Genomic DNA, 21,088 nt, shown 5'->3' with positions numbered 1-21,088 from the left:
GCAGACTGTGAACTTAACAACAGCTCCCCGGTGTGGATTTCCAAATGATAGGTGTGTATGGAGAACGTGTCAGGATTGTTGTCACAAGCACGCCGCCACACGCCTCCTGGATGTGGAGCTTCTTTTGGAAAAGGAAATTCCAATGAGCTCAGAGAGTTCCTGACGAGTGACTCAGGACAAACAACGTGTGACAGCTGACTGAAGCGTTTATCTACCTTAATGAGCCACTGAGGAAAACCAACAATAACATGTTTGCTGAACGTACACACGAGAGCCTGACTGACACAGCTGAAGCCCGACATTAAGGATTTACATCTAAACTTCACTATCCATGAAAGATCATGTTTTTAAGGATGTTTTACTTTAATTTGTTTCTTCATGTAAACCGAGAATTTAAGTATTTTAATCTGTCTGTATATTTTGGTCTTTTATATATTTGTAACACGTTTCCATGGAGACAATAAAGTCAGAGTTGAAGTTGGTAATTATACAGGATCTATTTGAGTAACTCCTCTTAAAGGTCACACGTTATCTTCCTCTTCAACACGTCCGATAAGTCTCAGAGCGCTCAAAAAGACGTTTTGTGTTCTCGCTGTGGGAGTGTCACCCACCTGTGGGAGGAGCTACCGCCCTTTGTGATGTCATCAAGGGGAAATCTCCAAACAGTGGCAGTAGCCCAGTGGGTATGCGCCATGTGTGGAGGCTGTAGTCCTCTGGGCGGCTCAGATTATGACTCCTCCTATCGCTCTCTCACCCTGATTTCAGACTCACTGTCCTGACTCCAAAGAAAGACCCAAAAAATAAAATAGTGACCAACTGAGTCCAGGCTGAAGTGTGTGCCTGTGTATTTGAGATCAAAGCTTTCCTTAATAAGGCCTCTAATTGGTTAAAGGACGTCTTTAATCTCATTATCAGCTCCTCTCAGTCACTCAGAGAATAAAGGTGCCACGTTTGTTAAAGAGCCCCAAATCAGCACTTTTCCCTCCTCCCCGATTGCTCCAGAGATATAAAAGCAGCAGCTCCTGCTCTCTTGGAAGACTCAGAGTTTTTCTCTTCATGTTTCTGCTGCAGAGATGTGATGATGAGGTGAGTTTTTAAGAAAGTTGGAGATAAAAGTCGTCAGGTCGTTCTTTAACCGTTTAAACTCATCGCAAACAACGCTTTACTTCATTGAGCGGATATTTTACAGAATTGTAGCTGCAAAGAAAAACACATAAAACTCCCAGAGTGTAATCTGAGTCTACCTTTAATTCAAAACAACGTGGACTTCTTTTTTTTTAATCCCATGTTATTTTGCTTTCTTCCCCTTTTGACTCCGCCCTCCTCCATCTTTAATTGAACTACTTCCTGTATGTATTTGTTTACGTTAAGCTGGAAAAGGTGTACATGTACGTGGATTAACAAAACAAGTGACGATTTGATGACAAAAAATGATCGTAAAAAAAATTAACAATTCTGTGCCATGAAGAAGATTAAGTGTGGAAACACGTTCCTTCATCGAGGCCTTTCTTTAAAAGGATCGAGTCGAGATAATTCTGACATTAACAACATTTCCACTTGTCCTATAAAGAAGGTAACAACAGAGTTTGTTTATTGCAAGTTGGGCAAATTTAAAAAATCTCTTCAAATGCTTTTAAGTCGTGATGCACAGACAGTCTGTGGCATGAGCCGATGTTTATTTATGGTTTAATGCTCCTGATTGAGAGAGGAGGTGTTTTGATTGGGCGGCTGAAGTCACCTGTTGAACAAGCTCAGACTTGTTTTGTCAAACATGAGAGTAAGTGTTGCATTGTGGGAGTCTTGCACCAGAAGACGTCATGATACAAACATCAGTGTCAGCATCGGCCCTGCTTTTCCCAATCGGTTCATCTCTGCTTTAAAAGAAGAGCCGACTTCATGTGCAGGGAAGTGTAAATGATGACGTGTGCAGAAACACACCTGACACCTTCTTTACTTCACACTCCATTTAACTGATTTCACTCAGACAGGGAGCGATGCACTTTGCGTTAGATTAACTTGATAAGTGTTTGGCATTATAAACCCGAAGACCACTGATACACACGTGTTTTCCTCTTATTAAAGTTTACCCCACATCACTCGGGCTGTAACGAGGAGGATTTTAGAAATACTGAGGTCAAAAGTCCAAATTCCTCTGACACAACCTGCTCGCTGTATAAAGAGAATGATTAACAAACCCCGAACCAAACGTTTTTTTAAATCAAAGAGAAAGTCTCTTAGAGCTGTGCAGTAGTGTTTTGTGCAAATATCACATTGTTATATTATAGTCTGGGACACGTTCACAATTTTGGAGGGCAAAAAAAATCGAAACTAGTCAAGTCAGGTCTTTTAATGAAAGGCATAAAAAAAGCATTTGAAGCATATCACTGTAAATTTATACTTCCCTACTGTTTTTTCTGTATTAGTCCCATGTGAGAGAAATATCTTACTGTGTGTCGTTGAACATGCTTCACACACACACACACACACACACACACACACACACACACATAGACTGAAATACACATATGAACAAACAGGATCCTATCTGCACTCATACACAGATGTCAGAGTGAGGGAGTTGCACAAGAAAGAGCGGCTGAGCAGTAGGGTGTTCGGTGCCTTGCTCAAGGGCACTTCTGCAGTGCTCAGGTAGCGAGTTAACACCTCTTGGACTTGGTCCACGTTGGTCTGCATTGGTCCCAACCCAGGTCTCAGTCTGTTTGGTGACTGTATCTAACCCAGTAAATCAGGTTAAAATTAAATAAATCAGATGTTATAACGTGTTTATAGCGTCACTTTCTAAGTTATTAAAAAAGGATTTTGGTCAATTTCCTAACTTTTCAGTAAACAAATTTTGAAATAATGTTAGTTGAGAAAGGAGTTGGATTTTACAAGGTCCTAATTTGATCCCAAGGTTGCGTTCAATGTCTTTTCTGTATTCAGCTAATCCATCCGTAATCCCCATTTGCTTAGAAAAATGACGTATTTGATAGTCTATTTAGGATAAAATAATCAACGTTAAACATGTACAAATTTACCAATTAAATTACGAGTTATTTTTTTTTGACAATTTTGACTTTAGTTGTGCATGTGTAGCAAAAAACGTGTGAAAATATAGGCCTATATCGATCTAAAGGGAAAGTGTTTATTTTGAGATGCTCGTTTGTCCGGGCTTCGGAGGAGTCCCTGAAGGCAGCGCTGGCCCTGGCGCTGATCGTTGAGCTCCCTGGAGACTCCATGGAGAGGGAATGACATGAAATAGGACTTCAGACCGGATCATGGCGGCGCCTCTCGGGCGGGACGCCTTACCTGAACACTGGTCTTACGGTGTGTGCGCGGACGGAAGGGTCTTCTTCATCAAGTGAGTGCGCTTTACCGAGCCGTGTCTCCCGGTTTAACGGGAGTTGTCTGCTGGTGTTTCCTTCCCGGTGGTGTAACAGGTGTTTTTTCCTCCTCCTCTCCCTCTCTCTCTCTCTCTCTCTCTCCCCCTCTCTCTCTCGTTGGCAGCGATGAGACGCGGCATACTACCTGGCTGCATCCTCGCTCCGGTGAACCGGTAAACTCCGGACACATGATCCGCTCAGGTAGCTCTGCAGGGCGGGTACACCTGTGTGTTTTTATATGTGCCACTTTAATGTCTTTACCTTTGCTGCCAACTTCAAGTTGTTGCATTCAGGGCCCAGTAACCCGGGAGGAGAGGAAACTTTCAGGTGTCACCAACAAAGTCTGTGCTTTCATTACAGACCTACCTCGGGGATGGGAGGAAGGTTTCACAAGGGAAGGGGCCAGTTTCTTCATCAAGTAAGTCCCATCCACCTCTCTGTTTCTTACTACGGTCACCTGCGCAGGACTTAGAGCTTAATGCGGCTCCTGCCTCTAATTCCCGGCTCGCGCAGGACTGATTAGCGCAGGGACAGTGTGTGGACTGGCTGCAGGGACAGTGTGTGGACTGACTGCTGGGACTATACAGCCTGCTGACCCACTGATGACCCCGCTGCTTTCCTTTTGCTGCCGTGCATATTAAACAAGGATAGAAACTTCCTTCCTGATTGTTGTTTTTGGACACGTGTCCTGCAGTGTTTGTGTGCTTTTTGAGTTTGTTTATGATTCTGGTTTTTAACTTTGCCTGAACTTGTTTTTTCTCCTCATCTCAGGACTGTTTAGATTTGTGCAGCAGCTTTAGGCATAGTTGTTTACACTCAGTTTTTTTCATTGCAAAGACGTCACTGATACTGACCTGCTCAGTATAACTCAGATAACAGGAGGCCAATGTGTGTGTTTTTTTTTTTTTAAAACATAATTTTAAAATTATTTGTGGAGGAAAAACTAAAATTTTCCCAAATCTCTCGAAGTGAAAATCCTGTTCATTTTCTTCAAAGCAGATTTGATTGCAGACTCACCATGAAAATGACGTTACATGCTCCTGATGTCGACCTCTCTTTAAGAAGAACGAGGTTTACTGACAGTCTCAGTGGACTTTCTGAAAAGTCACAGACTGAATCCTCGTGGTCATTCAGCGGGCTTTTGTTGGCTCCACCTCAGTAGACTGAACATTTAGCTTGGATGCTAACTTCCTGGTTTTGTGCAGTATGGATCGGATGCATCCTTTCAGGAAATGAGTCGTATTTTAACACCCACAGTGCTGATGATGGATTCGGCCTGTTCGGGTAACGAGCCTTTTTTTAAAATGTGAACTTGTGAAATAGTTTTGATGCGATGTGAAGTTTGGTGTTATTTCCTGAGCCGTCGTGCAGATCACGTCTGAGCTGGAGCGTCGATGACACGAGGCGGGCTGATGACGCCGCTTCCACCCTGAATGAATCGAAGTTGGGAGAGTCCTGTGCTCCGACTGAACAGTGGGTCCTAACAGGAAACAGCACGGAGACAAGGGAGCGTCTACTGTCAGACTGTGGCTGCACGTTGTCATTAGGAAGCACGCCACGGAAAATAACTACTTTAGCCTCAATCTTAAAGTGTTCCAACGTCGTCTGTGATTGGTGGAGGCCGCTGTTACCATGGCAATGTTTACCGCCCCTGCAAGCTTGAAATGTGTGTTGATTGTTTCCTGTCAACGTGGCAAAACAAGCGGTGACTTTTTTCTGTCTTTGGTAAAAAATAAATGTTCATCCACTCGACTGCGATTCTCGGCACATTGAAGGTGAAACACTTAAACACACTGTTTGTTTTTTTTACTGTCTTTGTAGTTGATGAGGAGGACGAACGTCTTCTGTTGTCTTGTTGTTTTGTCTCGCTGAGACTTCGCGTGCGTCCCTGTGCCAAGTTTCCGTGTGAACCAAAACAAAAAGCTCCGAGCACAAAGAAGCGCTTGCCCTTTCACCCTGATGCTTTGTATCTGTGAACGTCTGCTCACCTGTATTGATGCTGCATCGAGAGGCACGGCAGTGTTTTCATCGCCGTTCCTTTTCGCCGTCTGATCTTTTGTTGGAGGAATAAAGCAGCAAACAACAGCAGGCAGGAATGTGGAGTCCTGATATAGACGATAAAGGAGGCCATGGTGTGTTTGGTTCAGATCTTTGGACGGACTCTTCAAATGAAGTCTTGACTCTGAATTTGACCGAGGACTTCTGAACGTAAACATAAGAGACACTGTCTCTGACCTGTTGCCTGCTGTGTGGGAGGTCATGCATTTGTTTGAGGCATCTTTGGCGTTGCTGCCGTCACTGTCCGACCGTATTCAAACAATCGAGCTGGAGAGGAGTATGCTAATGCTAAACTCCCAGCTAACATTTACTGTGGCTTGCTCAGTAAAACTCATGATAGCTGTAAGATACAACTAGTGGGCTGTGACCCAACCACTAGGCCATACGCTCCCCATCTCTGGTCACTCTTGGTGGTTTTCCTGATGTTTTTACACACTGTGGTCACATTCAGGATACTTGTATTGTCGTGTTTTTGTCGCTGAGTGGAAGTGCCTGTGTCGTCTCTTCCTTGTGTCGTTTAAACTGAACAAATCTCAAAGTGCCCTTGAAGTTGAAGTCATGCACGAGTGAAGATGACTCAAATCTAAACTTACCTGATAAATACAAATCTTCTGCTTCCCTGAATCTTCACTTTCTCTTTGTTTGCTGTACGTCCTCCTAGAACTATCGACCAATCAAAATAGGCTGCTTGAACTGTCCTTGCATTGGAGACACTGGGAGTTAGTTTCCAGTGTAACTTTGGACTGGGCTCTGCCTCTTACATACAGCTGGTCTTCACGATGTTTGTAAAGCTCCTTGATGGTTAATTGAATTCTCCACTTGCTGAATATTCATATTAAGACCTCAGTAAGACGGAGAAACATCCCCGCGCTGACTGTCAGTCGGTTATCTGATTGGTAATCCGATGCATCGAGTTCTGCTGGGATTTAGTGTTTTACCCCCCCGGCTCCGTGCTTGGTTATCGGGCAGACGCAGATTAAAGTGTCACTGTAGATAACAGCAGTCAGAGGTCAGTCGTGTTGCCGTTGATGCTAACAGTACAAGCTGTGGTGAAGTGCTGACAGAGTTCAGCCTCATGCCGGTGCTGCTGTGTTACTCAGATTGAACGGGTGCAGGAGACTGTACCGTACTATCACTCCGACTTGTTGTGGATGAAATACTTTGGGTCGGTCAGGAGAAACTCCGGGTGAAGTCCGAGGGGAAAAACACGAGTTGTTGTGTTGTTTGAATTCCTGCTAAAATGACGCACCGTCCTTCTCTTGTTTCGCCTAACGCTGAGTCGTTAAATTGTCCATCGAGCTGTTAACAAGCTGCCGTGTGTGTGTCCGCCTTAAAGCTGTGGAACATCGGTGAATTTCTCCAAAAAGCCTCAAAGCGTGAGAAGCCACAGGTGGAAGTCTGGTGATTGGGCCTTGTGTTCGCAGGAATGACTCACTGACTTCTCCACAAACGCTCTCTGCTACTGTTGCTTGTGACTGTCTGCTGGATTCAAAGGTGTCATTGTGAAAAGGTCAGTGATGGTCAGGTGTGTGAGGAGGAAGAAGAACCGTTAACTCTGTCATGATTTGTCGTCACGCGCCGGGTCGCTCACACAGAGCCTTTGAAACACCAACCTGTCGACGTGTTTCGACTTCTCTCCAGGCGTGAGCAGAAAGTCTGAGCGTAACTTCTCCTTCAGCCTGCGTTCAATATTTGTCTCCAGCTCAGAATTTTAATTAGCGTTTCTGTTTCTTGAGCAGAAATAAGAGGTGAAGTAATAACAACCTTGAAGTCCAATATCCTCTTCACATCGTCGGGGGAATGTTTGTCTAGAGGCCATGTAGATATAACTCCCCCCCCCCCCGGTGCTGCTCCGCTGTCTGTTCTGGATCCTCTTCTATCCCAAAAATGTTTTTCATGTTTTTATTACAAGAAGAAGAACAACATGTCTCCCCCTGTGTCTCTGCGGGGATGTCTTCAGACTCTCGCAGACTTCTTGGCATCGGCTTATTCTGAAAAAAAACCCCCAAAAAAACCTGAAACTTCGTTTCATCCATCGCTCTTAAACTGGAGACGATGTCGTATCTCACAGCCGACTGAATCGCTCTCCGATGTTTCTCTTCATCGTTTTAATGGTGCGGAGAGAAATGTCTTCAACGCCAGGAGTGACTCTCTGAAGAGAAGTCGACCACGTGATGGATGAGCAGGTCTCAGTCAGCACCACGTTCAGGAGACACACACACACAGTCATGACTCACGCTGGGAATCTTCGGGTGTCTCAGGATTCGATTTTCATTCTTGGGCTAATGATTTGACTCAGAATAGATTATGGATTGAAAATGATTCTGGATTTATTGATCCATAGATTCAGAGTCTCATTTTTGAATTGGTACATACTGTCTTCTGTGAGTCTGGCTGAATTTCTTGTAGCTCTATTTGTTACTTAATCGAGAAAAAAAAAATAATAATTACATTTTTTTTTTGGAAATTATGAATTGATTTTAAATCTTAAAGAAGACCCCCTCATGTCACGACATGTGATGGAACACAGGACGAGTGTGGCCCCCCCCCCAAAAAAACCCTGAGTTTATTTCCACTTTTCTTCGCTTCACTCTTTAATCCCAAATTGGTCCCGGACCAAGAGGAAGAGATTCATCTCAGTGAGTTTTCTTTCCTGGGTAAATAAAGGGTGAAAAAAAAAGAAAAAGAAAAGGATGTCCATGGAAACAGTCGGGTCCGCTTTCACCGACACAAATATAGAAACAGGATCAGCTGAAAACAGTGACCTTTCTGCTCAACGACAGGCTGAATTATTCAGCTTTCACTTTTCTGTTGAGGGATGAATAATTTCTCATTTTCGTCTCGATCACTTAGGAAGGCGGCATCGTTCATACAAACTAAGAGCCGATTTACAGTAAATGTTTTTTAGCTTCCAGCTAAATAAAGACAATTAGGCGTCTTTAAATACATGATGAGTAGCGTTTAGCATAAATGCATGAAAGTCCTGTTTCTTGTTTTGTTTTCCAACAGACACTCACGGCGTGTTTGTTTCTTCAGCTAACCTTTGTGAGTCTCTAAAGTGTTGATGAGTGTGTGTGTGTGTGTGTGTGTGTGTGTGTGTGTGTGTGTGTGTGTGTGTGTGTGTGTGTGTGTGTGTGTGTGTGTGTGTGTGTGTGTGTGTGTGTGTGTGTGTGTGTGTGTGTGTGTGTGTGTGTGTGTGTGTGTGTGTGTGTGTGTGTGTGTGTGTGTGTGTGCGCGCCTCTGGCTGTCTCCTCGTTGTTTTACTCCCCAGCAGACACTCAGTCATTCTTTGCCCGGGCTTGCTTTAACAGCCCCCTCTTACGTCCCCCTGTGGACAAGTGGGACGAAAGTATGAGTTTGTTTGACGACTTCCACCTCCGCTGATTAACCCCCCCTCACATACCTCTCCCTGCAGCGTGTGTGTGTGTGTGTCAGTGTGTGTGCAGTCATTTGTTTGTCTAACTTTCCCACTGTTTGTCCTTTATCCTGTGTTTGCTCAGGCTCATGATGTGTCACCCTCTGCTCCTTCTCCTCCCTGCATCCTGCAGACTCTCCCAGCAGGGGGCTCCTGCTACAGAGAGGTGTGTGGAATCAGATCCAAAAGGAGGGATCAGGCTTCTGCATGACTGGGTTCAACTGGAGGAGATTTAAGGCCAGCAGAAAGTAGAGGGTGAACAAAACGTGAGAAAGCCAGGCGGAGAGTGTGAGAAGTCGTGGTGCTAAAGACAGCTGGATGAATCCTGTCCTCACTTATTATCCTCCAGCTTCACTACTCTGAAGGTGTGAGCCACACGCTCACTGACCTGCTGAACCTCTGACTCTGTTTACAGCCTCTCTGTCATAGTGTTCATAGTGTGTGACTTTGTTCTGGTCCTGCAGTGATTGACATATTTGCAGCACATTAATCAGATGATTGTGGATGCATCCCTCCAACACAACGATGAGAAAAATAGTTTCATAAGCAACTTTAACTTTGATGTGATACGAGTAAAACTCAAACGATACCACAGCAAAAAAAAATAGAAATCCTTGTCAGCCAACACTGTGTGAGGTCTTGTTTGCAAACCTTCAGTCTGTGGAAATTAAACAAATATTGTGGCAATGTTCCAGCACGAAATGCTGCTAACAGATTTATGTGTACAGCTTCTGGTTCAAACTATGACTGAGGATCTGTAGTTGTTGTGTATATATTTATATATATATGTAGCCACCCGAGCCCTTCCAGAGAGGGGGCGTGGTCAGAGCTCATTTACATATTTAAAGCTACAGACACAGAAACAGCCTGTTCTGAGCAGGGCTGAAACAGAGGGGTCAAATACAGGATCAGAGAGGATTTATAATAACACACTTTACACACGTTTACAGGAGCTCTGACACTGATTTACACTGGTTTGAAAAGAGATTAAAATGTGACCTTTAAAACATGTGGAGTCATTAGTGGTAAAACATTGATTTCTGATATTTAGTCTGCTTTAACTGACACTGTGTCAGTGTTTATGTCTCATTACATGAAGATGAGGACCATCGGTTCATTGTGGTGTTTAAGTCATGGCATCACACGCAGAACAGATGCATCCTGATATCTCCTTCATTTGTCAACTGTTTTATGAAAACCTAGAGGGCCTAATTCAAATGAAAACGCGTCAGCTCAGTGCCTCATGAATGAGTCAGGAGTTTGCACCGAGGTGACGTCTCGGCACAACGCTGACGTTGCAGTGATTTGAACGCTGTGTGATTGTCAGAGTAAGGACAATGATAGCATCGCCAAGCCGTGACAAAGAGGCTTATCGCCAAGCAGCTTACATTAATGTCAGGAGTACGACCTCCAAGACTCGAACCTGCGCGGCTCTGTGTTTGTGGTGACTGCAGCCACCGCCTGGACCTCCTGATTCTTAATGTACGAGTCTGCGTTAAGCCTTTTAAAGGTTTGTGGAGGAGGTGGGCTTTCTGTCTGCAGCGTGTGGGCTCACAGTGACACACATCGAGTCCTTCAAAGTGCGCCCGCATGAATGGATACTCTCTGCATCTTTAAAAAGGAACACAGCAGCTGATTCACTGCTCTTTCTCAATGAACAGCAGGGGAACCTTGAACATCTCAGGCATATACCGCCCAGACAACCACTGAGAAGAATGAAAAGATGAGTCACAGCAGAACATATTCCTGCCGTCCTCGGACAGGATATGAGCCGTTTTCATTTTTCGAATGTTGATGTTGAATGAGAGGCGTGTGGTCCTCAGGTGAACACAGCTGTGGATGGACCTAAATATAGACTCTGTGTGCAGAGAAGGCCACGCTGCATTAGACGGACTCCTCCTGAATGGATGCTTTCAGGTTGTTTTCCCTCTCAGAAAGGACGTCTTCATGCAATAAGCAGACCTTTTCCCCTCCGTGCTGGACGCTCTCTGTGAAGCTGCCGATGACGCCGCCGGATCATATTAAAGGCGTGAGGACACAGGGTTGGTTTGTGCTCACCGTCTGTCGCTCTTTGTCCTCTGATGAGAAAAAAAAAAAGGAGGCTTTGTTTTGTCGTTAAACCAAAGAATCAACAGTTCTCTGGCAGACAAATAAAGGCTGGAAGAGCTGGAAGAGAAGGCTTTGTCTGTTGTTTCTCATCGGTCGAAGGTGCTGACCGGTTCCTGTGTTTGCTTTTTGAAAACGGCAGGAAAGTTTGAGATGACTTCTCGTAGATGTGAGTCCAAGGACGCCGTTTGTATCCAACGTTTTGTATTCTTCACTTAATGATTCACCTTCTGGATATCTCATACTCTGCTCCAGTATTTTCCTTTGTTTGAGCCGGCTTTGTCCCGTGACTGTGTTTCACATTACGAAGGTCAATCAGTAACTCTCACAGGTGTTCAGGTGAATCATTTCACGACTCTATTCTGGTTTATTTCACTCCTTTCAAAGGTTTATTCCTGGCTGGAAATAATTGGATTTGGTAGAGTGTAAATGTTTGAAAGAGTTACCTGCTGAAAAGTCGGGTCAGAACAAAGACCCTGAACTGACTCATGTTGCTCATCTCTTCAGGTTTTTGATGCCATTCCCAACTTTTAAGAGGAAAACGCCAAAAAATCAGTACCGAACTGATCTGAACTGAACTGAACCGAACTGGACTGAACTGAACCGCTTGCTAGAAACATTTCACAGGTTGAAAAGTGAGACCCATGGTGGTTGTTATTGAGGTTTTTGCTGAACTGGAATAACAAAAGAAAGAATATAGTCAAACTTGGATCCTTTGAAAGAAATCTCAGCGTGTGTATTGATGTTGTGGTTTGGCTCGATTGAGTACTTTCACCACTTTTGGTTCTGCTTAAATCCAAAGAATAAAATCAGTGCAGGAATGCTGAGTTTGTTCCTCTCAAGGAGAAAGAACAAGAACAACTTTGGAAAAAAAACATTTTCACTAAGTTCAGTTCAGGAAGCTTCCAGAGGGAGCGAGAGTTTCTGCTGAGGAGGCAGCTCCTCTCTCTCTCTCTCTCTCTCTCTCTCTCTGTCTCTCTCTCTCTGTCTCTCTCTCTCTCTCTCTCTCTCTCTCTCTCTCTCTCCCCTCTGCGCTGGGTGTCTCACACTTTCTCTGATAGTTGGTTTTGTTTGTTCCGTCATGACTCGTGACCTTCCTCTCTTCCTCTGCTGCACCGTCACCTCCTGACCTCATTCATCCTCCTCCTCCTCCTCCTCTCTGGGAGTCTGAACGAGGTCGAGGCAGATGCTGCCGAGTCCTTCTCTCATCACTTCAGAAAGTCACAGCTCTGTATAACGATGACCGTTTCAGAACGCTGCAGGGCTGCCGGGGGAGGGAGAGGAACACCTTGAGCGGCATGCATGCATGTATGAGCTGCGTTACATGAAAACACATCATCCACATTTGTAACATTTTGAATCCAAATGTGATGTTTGGATTGAGCCTGTTTGATTTAAAGCTGCGTGTTTCAGCAGTGAAGTTAATCAAAGGTGAGAGAGTGATTAGAGCGGTGAGTCAGAGCTTCTGTCTGAGTCTGACTGATGCTATTCAAACCGAAACCCCACAGGGAAACAGCCAGCACTGCTTCTAGCTAATGATTGATCAACAGCTCGGTGTGTGTGTGTGTGTGTGTGTGTGTGTGTGTGTGTGTGTGTGTGTGTGTGTGTGTGTGTGTGTGTGTGTGTGTGTGTGTGTGTGTGTGTGTGTGTGTGTGTGTGTGTGTGTGTGTGTGTGTAGAAACTCAGATAAAAAAGAAAAGATGTTTATTGATCAAACAAACATCTTCATCATCATCGTCGGTGTAAACTTGTACGACAGATCGAAGAAATCATCATCTTCTGTTCTCCGCCCTCTTCATGTCTAAATTAGTCTAAATAAATAAATAAATAAACAAAATAAATAAATCTAAATAAAATACCTTTTGAACTCTTCATCACAATTAATGTCTTTCCTCGTTAGCTGATGTTTCTCAGCTCAGCTCTCAATCAACCCCCCTCTCAGTCCTTTATGTGAAGTGCATCAACCAGGAAGTGACCCTTCAGACTGGAGCTGCACTGATCTCCAACACGCTTCAATGATGTCTTTTGTTAGAGCAGGTTCATGGTTCCACTTCTTAACAAAGCCGAGGTGCCTTCGAGCAGTACGTGAAGGATTTGAACCCCCTCTGAGCTTCACAGAACATGGAAGTAACAGCAAGCCATTCATCTGAAGCCATTATGAATTATGCACGTCTGAAAATGTCGGGCAAAGATCGCATTAGACCCCACGTCTGCCTGGTGTGTTTTTTTTGTTTTTTCCTGAGCGCCAGCGTCTCCCCCCCCCCCCCCCCCCCCCCCCCCCCCCCCCCCCCATCGTTTCCAATGAGAGCGAGAGCGTTTACAGCTGCAGGCGGCCTCCCAGAGAGACGGCGCCGCCCACAGCGTGATGGAGTAGTGTCGGTTATGAAGCGTCCGTTGTCATAGAGACGGGACGGACGTGCAACGCTTTTCTACACAAAGTAGCATCCTCTGATTTCCAGGGATGCAGCGGTTCAACATCTGTATCGGACAGATGTCAGTGATGTGACGTCATAATGTGGCGTGATGTCATGTTTTCACGTCAAACATCGAAGAACATGTTGCATTGTGGGAGTCTTAGCGAGCCTCTGATGGTTTCACATCACACTCGACTGTGTGATTTAGGACGCAGACGATGTTTGCAGTTTCTTTTCTGTCTGTCGGAGCTGAAGAAGCTGAAAAATAAAACGCTTGTTGAGAAAGGTTAATTCAGTCTCTGAGAATATCTGACTGTGTTCGGATCCTCTGCACACGGTGGACATCACCATAAAGGCATGCTTGAATCTTTTGTTTAGACTTTATTATTATTATTTTTTTAATTCTCTTTCAACTCGGATGTTGTATTTGGCGTTTTCTATCCTTGGCCTTCCTCTTCCTCCAACTCTTCTTTTCTTTCTCAGGCTTTTATTCCAAGATTACTCCGTGGGGTAATTTCACTATGTAGTTGTGTGTGTGTAGGTGTGTGTGTGTGTGTGTGTGCGTGTGTGTGTTCAATCCTATCTTTGAAGATAGTCTGAAAATGGAAGTCTTGAATATTTAACCTTGCCCCGAGGCGGCCTCATTAATCCTCAGACTCTCACAGAGACTAACCGAGGCTGTCATGTGGTTCATCGCGGCGCTCTCAGGGAGCAGCAGGGATCAGACGTACGGAGAGAAGCAGAGCGACGGACCTCACAGGTTTGCCGTGTCCGGTCCGGTCCGGTCCGGTGAGGGACAAACTGACAGCTGCTTCCAAAAAGACGACGAAAGAGTTAAAAAGAGAAAAACTCTCCAAAGAAACTCCTACACTTCTAAAGTTTGAGTAAAGTTAGGAGGATTCTCTCCTGAGTTTTTATCTTTAAATCATGTTTGTTTGCTGCCTTCCTACACTTCCCTCTTTTCTCCTCTAATCGAGCAGAGTGCAGAAGCTGACAGATTCTGTGATTTCAAACAAAACATAAACAAGGGAGAGCCATTTAAATATTCATGAAAGTCAGATTTCTGGGACAGTTTGTTCTTCAGGTAAATGTTGCTCCTACACATGCAAACAGACGTGAACATTTCTTTAAATGTCAATCACACCACATCAGAAGCTGCTGTGTGTCTGCGGTCTGTTAAAGAAGAAAGCGGAGTCATCCTCCCTCCAGCTATGTGTCCAATGTCTCATTACGTCCTCTGCTCTTTATGTAACTGTTTCAACCTGTCAACCATCGAGTACCGCGATGAGGACTTGGCGTCTTCAAAGAGCTGCTCCTTCACACGACTTCTCCACAGTTTCATTCCTGCTCTTTGTGTTGTTTAAAATCTAAAATTTAAAGTCCAGCAACCGTTGTGAATTCCTGTCAGACTTTGAGCGACGAGCGTGAGACGTGATCACAGTCAACAAATCCACAACATGAAGAAACGGCAAAGTGTCCGTCACCACGTCGGGTCTTAGAAACAGGAAATGGGCAGTAAAGAGACGGCGTAGGATGAAGACGGATCTGTCCCTCAAACAGGAGGGTTGTTTACTGTCTCAACTCAATGTAACTTACTCACCTGTTTCCAGTTTACTTTAAGTAATGTGGAAACATAGTCAAGTCTCCTCTTCGGTCAAAGTCCTGTGTGTGTGTGTGTGTGTGTGTGTGTGTGTGTGTGTGTGTGTTCACGCTAACTGTTGGCATTGAAGCTTCCTACCCTGAGCGAGACGTCGGAGGAGAAGTTCTGCTGTGAGAATCCAAACTTTAAAGTCGAGCAGACCGTCCAGAAATGATGCTAACGGGTTCCTTTAGTGTCAGTACCTGAAGCACTGAGCCACTGCCAAGACTCTGCAGTATTTATTTAGATTTTGAAGATTTTTTTGGGGGGGTAAAAATGCCTTTGTTGTGGAGCCGCCCGAGTCAGGGACGACAGCCTCTGCACATGAGGTGCGTGCTCGAACCACTAGGCCACAAGCGACCCCGAAACTGCAGTGTTTGACGAGCTCTGCCATTGTTACAAAAACGCCTGGTATTAAGAAGAGCCTACAAATGGAAACATGCTCCAACAGCAGCTGACTGAATGTCTCCACATGACGAGCCCACGCGTCTCCGTAACGTGGGACCAGCTTGTCTCGCTCTGTTCTCTACATGTCTGCTGTTTGTGGAAAAGTGCGGAGGGGGGGGGTCCATCTGTGTTCAACACTGAGCGATCGAGGATGCACACAAAGGAGGGATTGAAGGACACGGATGCAAATGGAGAGCGAGAGCAACAACAAGATGGTTAATACAATGTTGTGGCTCTTAAAGTCTGGCTGCTCGTGGGAGACAGTGACACTTCTGTCAGTGAAGAGGAGGAGGAGGGCCAGGCCACCAAAACACTAACAATGCAAGCCCAGAGACAGAACTCATGTGAGGAGGACCGGGGAGGTCGGAGACGGAGAGAGGACAGGAGAGACGCGTGTGAGAGGAGCGAGGACGGCGGAGAGGAGAAGAAGAGGAGCATAAAGAAGAAGTTTTCTGGAGATTCTCTTGAACTCAAAATTTGAGACTGAGTGGGAAACGGCAATGAGAGAAACCTCTGAAGGTTCCAGATGAACATCCTGAAAGAAGGAATCGAAATTAAAAGTTTCCAGCAGCTTAAAGTGAGCTTTCAGATATATAGAGTCAATAGTCCAACAAACCAGACTTTTATTTTGAAAGGATGGGTACCTGCTGCAGCCGTGAACCGACGCAGGAGGCTGGTCATGAGCTGGTTACGATTAAACGTCACGCCGCCTGGCCGTGGACGACCAGGGTGGTCACGGACCTTCATGATCACGAGTTTTCCACGTGGAACCTGACAGGTGACACGAGGTGAGTCCAAGACCGGATACTACATCCTCAGGAAGTTTCCTTCTCTCGAGATACTTCAGACCTGGTCACATCAGGACAGACTCATTAGTTAACCGCGGTTAATTGCATGTTTGAAATCTCGTTTTTTGTAGCGGTTTTATTTTACATTTGTCTTGAGCTTTTTACACTTCCTGTTTGGATACAGGAAGGCCTCCTATTTTTTTTTTTTTTTTTAAATCTATGCCTTATGGCTTACTTCACCTTGAACAGGGAACTTGTTACTTGCGAGTATGTTGCTGTGGACTCCAGATTGTAAAATTTACACAAGTTACTCATATTTATGCTTAAACATTTTAAATAGTTTTGCTGTGGCGTGATACTATGGAATCAAAACCGACCGTAAACACGAGATGAGCGGAAAAAAACACACGGAGGAGACCTGACATTGTCATTTAGGTCGCTAAGTGGAAGGGACACACTCGACAACATGTTAACTGTTTATTTTTGACAAATGGAGGCTTTCTTTAGTGCCAAATATGAGCCCTCTGTCCATTTGACTATTTAACGTTAGCGAAGCGTCAATAAAAAAAGTCGGATGTCACATGGTTAATGTTGTGCAGCTTAGTTAGCTAGCTAGCTAATGTTACTCACCCAACACAAGGTTATTGAGGTCACACGTTAGCTAACTTTAAGTCGGATGAAATTCGTTACTTCAAAGCTCATTCGGGCGACTTGGCTGAACACAGAACGATCCTGGCCACCAAGCAGATTACAAACACGCACACTGTGAACGGGCACTGCACTTGTATTATTAAACAGCCTTGTGGGGAGCTTTAGGAAAGGGCACGGCTAGTCTCCCGCTCACATGCCTTGGGGGCAAGCAGCGAGGTAGAGCGAGTGAAGGTTGCAAGCGGCGAGCAAGCGCCGCAACACACCTCAGAACCTGTGAGAGTCTTTACGTTGGCGGGAGTTTGTGCGCTTCGCCTAAGGAGCAGGAAGTAGATTTCAGCTCATTAGCTTCTTTTATTTCAGGGTGAAACGCCACACCTTCCTCGGTACAGTGCATCACTCTGCAGGCACAATAAAACAAGTTGTGTGTGTCGTAGTTTGTCAGCTTTATTGTTTGTAACAGGACATAGGAGACATAAAAAGAGACTCAAGCACCTGTTAGCAACACTACTGAACGTACACACTTGTGTCTGTGTCAGTGCGGGTGGGGTTTGAACGTGAGCTCACACTCACACTGATCACGAGCCGAATGCAAACACAAGATTATTTCAGCTTGACATGAGCTGTTTGACAGCTTTATTGGCCCGCGCCGCTCGTTCCTCAGACTCACTCAGCTGGTCAGATCATAAAGATCCTGCTGTGTGCACGAGCGAGCCTGAGAGAGCTGGAGACGTGATGCCTGAAATCTTTTTATTACTACGAGAGATAGAGATAGTCCTATGTGACAAGGAGACGTTTGTTTTAGCTAATAGTAGACAGACTTCAGTGCAGGGACCTCAGGTGTGATTCCCGCACCCCCGTCTTCCCAACATTGTTTGTTCTCCATCTAATAAAGTCAAATATGAAAAAAACAAATCTTTCAAAGAACTCTCAGCACTTCACTGCAGATCATTCCCCATTTCTCCTCCCTGTTTCTCACTCTGTCCTCTGTCCTCCTCTACATATAGGCCTTGTTCACATTGCACCTCCAAATCAGATTTTTTTAGCACAAATAGATTGTTTGTAGTTTGTCCGGACACAAAAAGCCAAACACACATGAGATCAGATTTTTCCAAATCTGATTCAAACCACACATGGTCAGATGGAATATGATGACGCGACACCATCGATGATAACAGCGACGTGAATTACCAAGTTAACTTTGGAAAACACTCCTGCTCCACAGGTGCGTCTGTGTCAGAAATAGGCACAAACACACTACTCACTGTCATCCATGTTGCTGTTGTTTTTACTGGGCCTAACCTGTTACCATAGAAACCCATTCACACCTCGAGTCACCAGTTAACCTAACGAGCACGGAGGACAGAACCCCCTCATGAACGTGCACACTTATGCACCTATATCTGGTGAATCCAAACATCCAGGACTCCGACCTGGAACAGGAAGTGATCCGTCCCCTCGGCTATTGAAGCTCTGAACAAACTCCCACATTGACTATCACACCGGCTGCTATGGTGACTATTATGTGTTTTCTCCTTGTGTTGTCCGTGTTTACACATGTGTATCTAACTGTGCAAGCTGTGATGACAAATGTTCCCCCTGAGGGGACAATACAGTGTTGTGTTGTGAAAAGCAATTAAATGTGAAAAACATGCGTCTCCTACACTCGAGCTGAGCTTCCTTTATCGTTTACATTCAGGTTCTTCAATAAGAACCCTGATATCTGACATCCTTCATCTGTCTTATATCACTGATTTAAAAAAAGGTTTAAGTGTCTACCTGAGTGATGCAGGTGGCATAAAAAATGGGACACTTCAGCTGCTGAACTGATGCTTTTGTTTTTGCTTTTGTCCAATTTTGGGCAAAAAACAAAATTCTCTGCAGCCCTGAGATACTTAGCAACGAAGAAAGACATTGTCCCATGAATAATCTGTTGTTACCTTCATAAGGTGTTGAAATGCATAACCCAGCTTTACTGAAATATGCAGGATCTTGAGCGGACTTTGACAGTATTACACGACAGCCGCGGCGGAGACGCAGAAGCAGCTGGATTCATGTTTGACTCTGGAAACACTTTGTTCTCCCTGAGCCGATGGTGGGAGTCGCTCTCTGGAGGCCTCCAATCCTGTCAGCCTGGATGCCTGTCATTGGTGGAGAGCTGCTGCTGTTGCTTTTATATGTGGAGATGTAGTCAATTATTCAGCAGGAGGATTTACCTACTTACTGCTCTCTTAATGTGACGCTGCCGATGATTACCGCAGGAATCTAAAGAGGGAAGGCTCACCTCTCTTTTCCTCACATTCCTCACATTCCCCCGCCCTGTTGCCCTTTTCTAAAGCTCCCCGAGGTAATCATATTGATTCACTCATGACAGAAATGGGAAACGGTTGTCACTAAGTCTCCCTGAAGGGTTTAACCTGGAGGATGTCAGATTTGTTTATGCAGTCACTCAGCTGCGGCGCTCTGCCTCATGTGTGGGTGGTGAACTCCTGTGTGATATGTGGGCTTTGAAACGCAGCACACACAGACAATTAAGCAAGAAAAACCTCCTGAGAGACACAACAAAGAGCAACCTACAGAGAAATAACATTTCACTGCATTTCAGCCCATTATGGTTTTAACTTTACGACAATAATAATGCACACAATTATAGTTGGAGAATATTGTAACTGGGAATACTTCAGATTCAATTGAGTTACATGAAACTCTCTGAATGGTTTGTGAATTTATAATAAGACATTAGTAAATGAAGTGATAATAATTTCAATAAATAAACGTCGATGAGCGAGTTTTTGTTTATTATGTAGAGAGAGAGAGAGAGAGAGAGAGAGAGAGAGAGAGAGAGAGAGAGAGAACACGAACTTAAGGCGCCGGTAGCCTAGCGGTTGGTGAGTACGCCCCATGTGCGTCGGCTGTAGTCCACCAAGTGAGGGGTTCAAATATGAGTTGTGGCATGTGTTTCTCTCTCTCTCCCAGATTTCTGACTCTGTTCACTGTCCTATCTCTAAAAAAAAAAGGCTTTAAACGCCCCAAAACTTGGCGCCATTGGCCTTGTGGTTTGTGCACCTGCTCCGTGTGTAGAGGCTGTCAGTCCTCCAGGCGGACGGCTCGGGTTCAGGTCCGACCTGTGGCTCCTCTCCCTCATGTTATTTCCCGACTTCTCACTCTACCCTTAATCTACCCAACTGCCTCATTTGTTTCCAGATAAATGCAACATGACAGATCAGCACTGATTTTACGTTGAGCTCAATATTCTGCTGTCATTAATTCTTGTACTTCCATTATTTTTGCATCCTCCGGTCCACTCGCTCCAGGTGTGTGATGTAAAACATTCAGCCGGGCCTGTGGGACTTTCTCAGTCGCATGTTTGTGTCAGGCTGTCTGCGAGCCGGCCGACCTGTTTGGTATTCAGGTAGTGAATCTGCTGTTCGGTCGGCGCCAAGCGCTGTGTGTTTGACTGAATCAGGTTAGCGGTAAAAAGCAGTCCATTAGTAAAAAGACTGCTTTTGTCTAATCCCCTGTGGTATTGTGATGATTATGCATACGCTGTGACAGGAGCCAGTTAAATGGAAAATTCTGCTTTTTTATTTACCAAGGCCACTTTGTGAAGAGTGTGAAGACCCCCGAATGAGCCGGATGATGGGATGTTTGGAAGAGCTCTTTTCATGATGATTGTTTAGCTTGTGGCGTTGCTGAATGCTTCTGAAGAGTGGTCGATGCAGCCTAAGTACAGCCTACTGTTCGGAGTTTATCGTATGTGAATGTGACTTCTTTGTATTTCATGGTTGTTTTAAGACGATTTAGTCCAGTGCACAGATGGTCTATTATCATTTTTATTCGATAGAGATTACTTGAATAAGATGATACTAAAAGAAACATCGTAAAGCTGCCAGTGAAAGTTGATCTATGATGCTGATCCCCATTTTGACTCACACATACAATGCTGGATGCCCAAACTAAACTTGGTTAGAGTTTCAGCTCATGAGGTGAACATATGTTGAAATAATCCCAGCATAAATCTGCAGGGGGCGCCAAACAGCTCGTTCGTCAAATCACGCGAGAGTTCCCCGACGTGGAACCAAGAATGTCACGAGACAGATTGAAGCGTCTGTGCAGGCCAGTGAAACCTCTTACATCGACTCTCTTCTCCCCTGGCAGCCCTGCAGCGTTCGGCCCCTGGAAGGTTTCCA

At 44.9% G+C, this 21,088-nt stretch overlaps 1 protein-coding gene across 2 annotated transcripts in view; it reads left to right on the top strand.

Annotated features, from left to right (window-relative positions):
* The first annotated feature begins 3,164 nt into the window (after positions 1-3,164).
* LOC306825012 (pleckstrin homology domain-containing family A member 7-like) overlaps positions 3,165-21,088 on the top strand; it is a 109,137-nt gene continuing 91,213 nt past the window's right edge. For both annotated transcript variants that reach the window (XM_079345485.1, XM_079345484.1), the window contains exons 1-3: positions 3,165-3,361; positions 3,508-3,584; positions 3,744-3,801. In XM_079345485.1, the coding sequence (XP_079201611.1) occupies positions 3,279-3,361; positions 3,508-3,584; positions 3,744-3,801 (218 nt within the window). In that variant the 5' untranslated portion in view covers positions 3,165-3,278. The remainder of the gene's footprint in view (positions 3,362-3,507; positions 3,585-3,743; positions 3,802-21,088) is intronic.

The sequence above is a fragment of the Symphodus melops genome, assembly GCF_947650265.1.
Source record: "Symphodus melops genome assembly, chromosome: 6".
Taxonomy (NCBI): Eukaryota; Metazoa; Chordata; class Actinopteri; order Labriformes; family Labridae; genus Symphodus; species Symphodus melops.
Note: the sequence above shows the minus strand (reverse complement) of the source record. Positions and strands in the feature narration are given on the sequence as shown.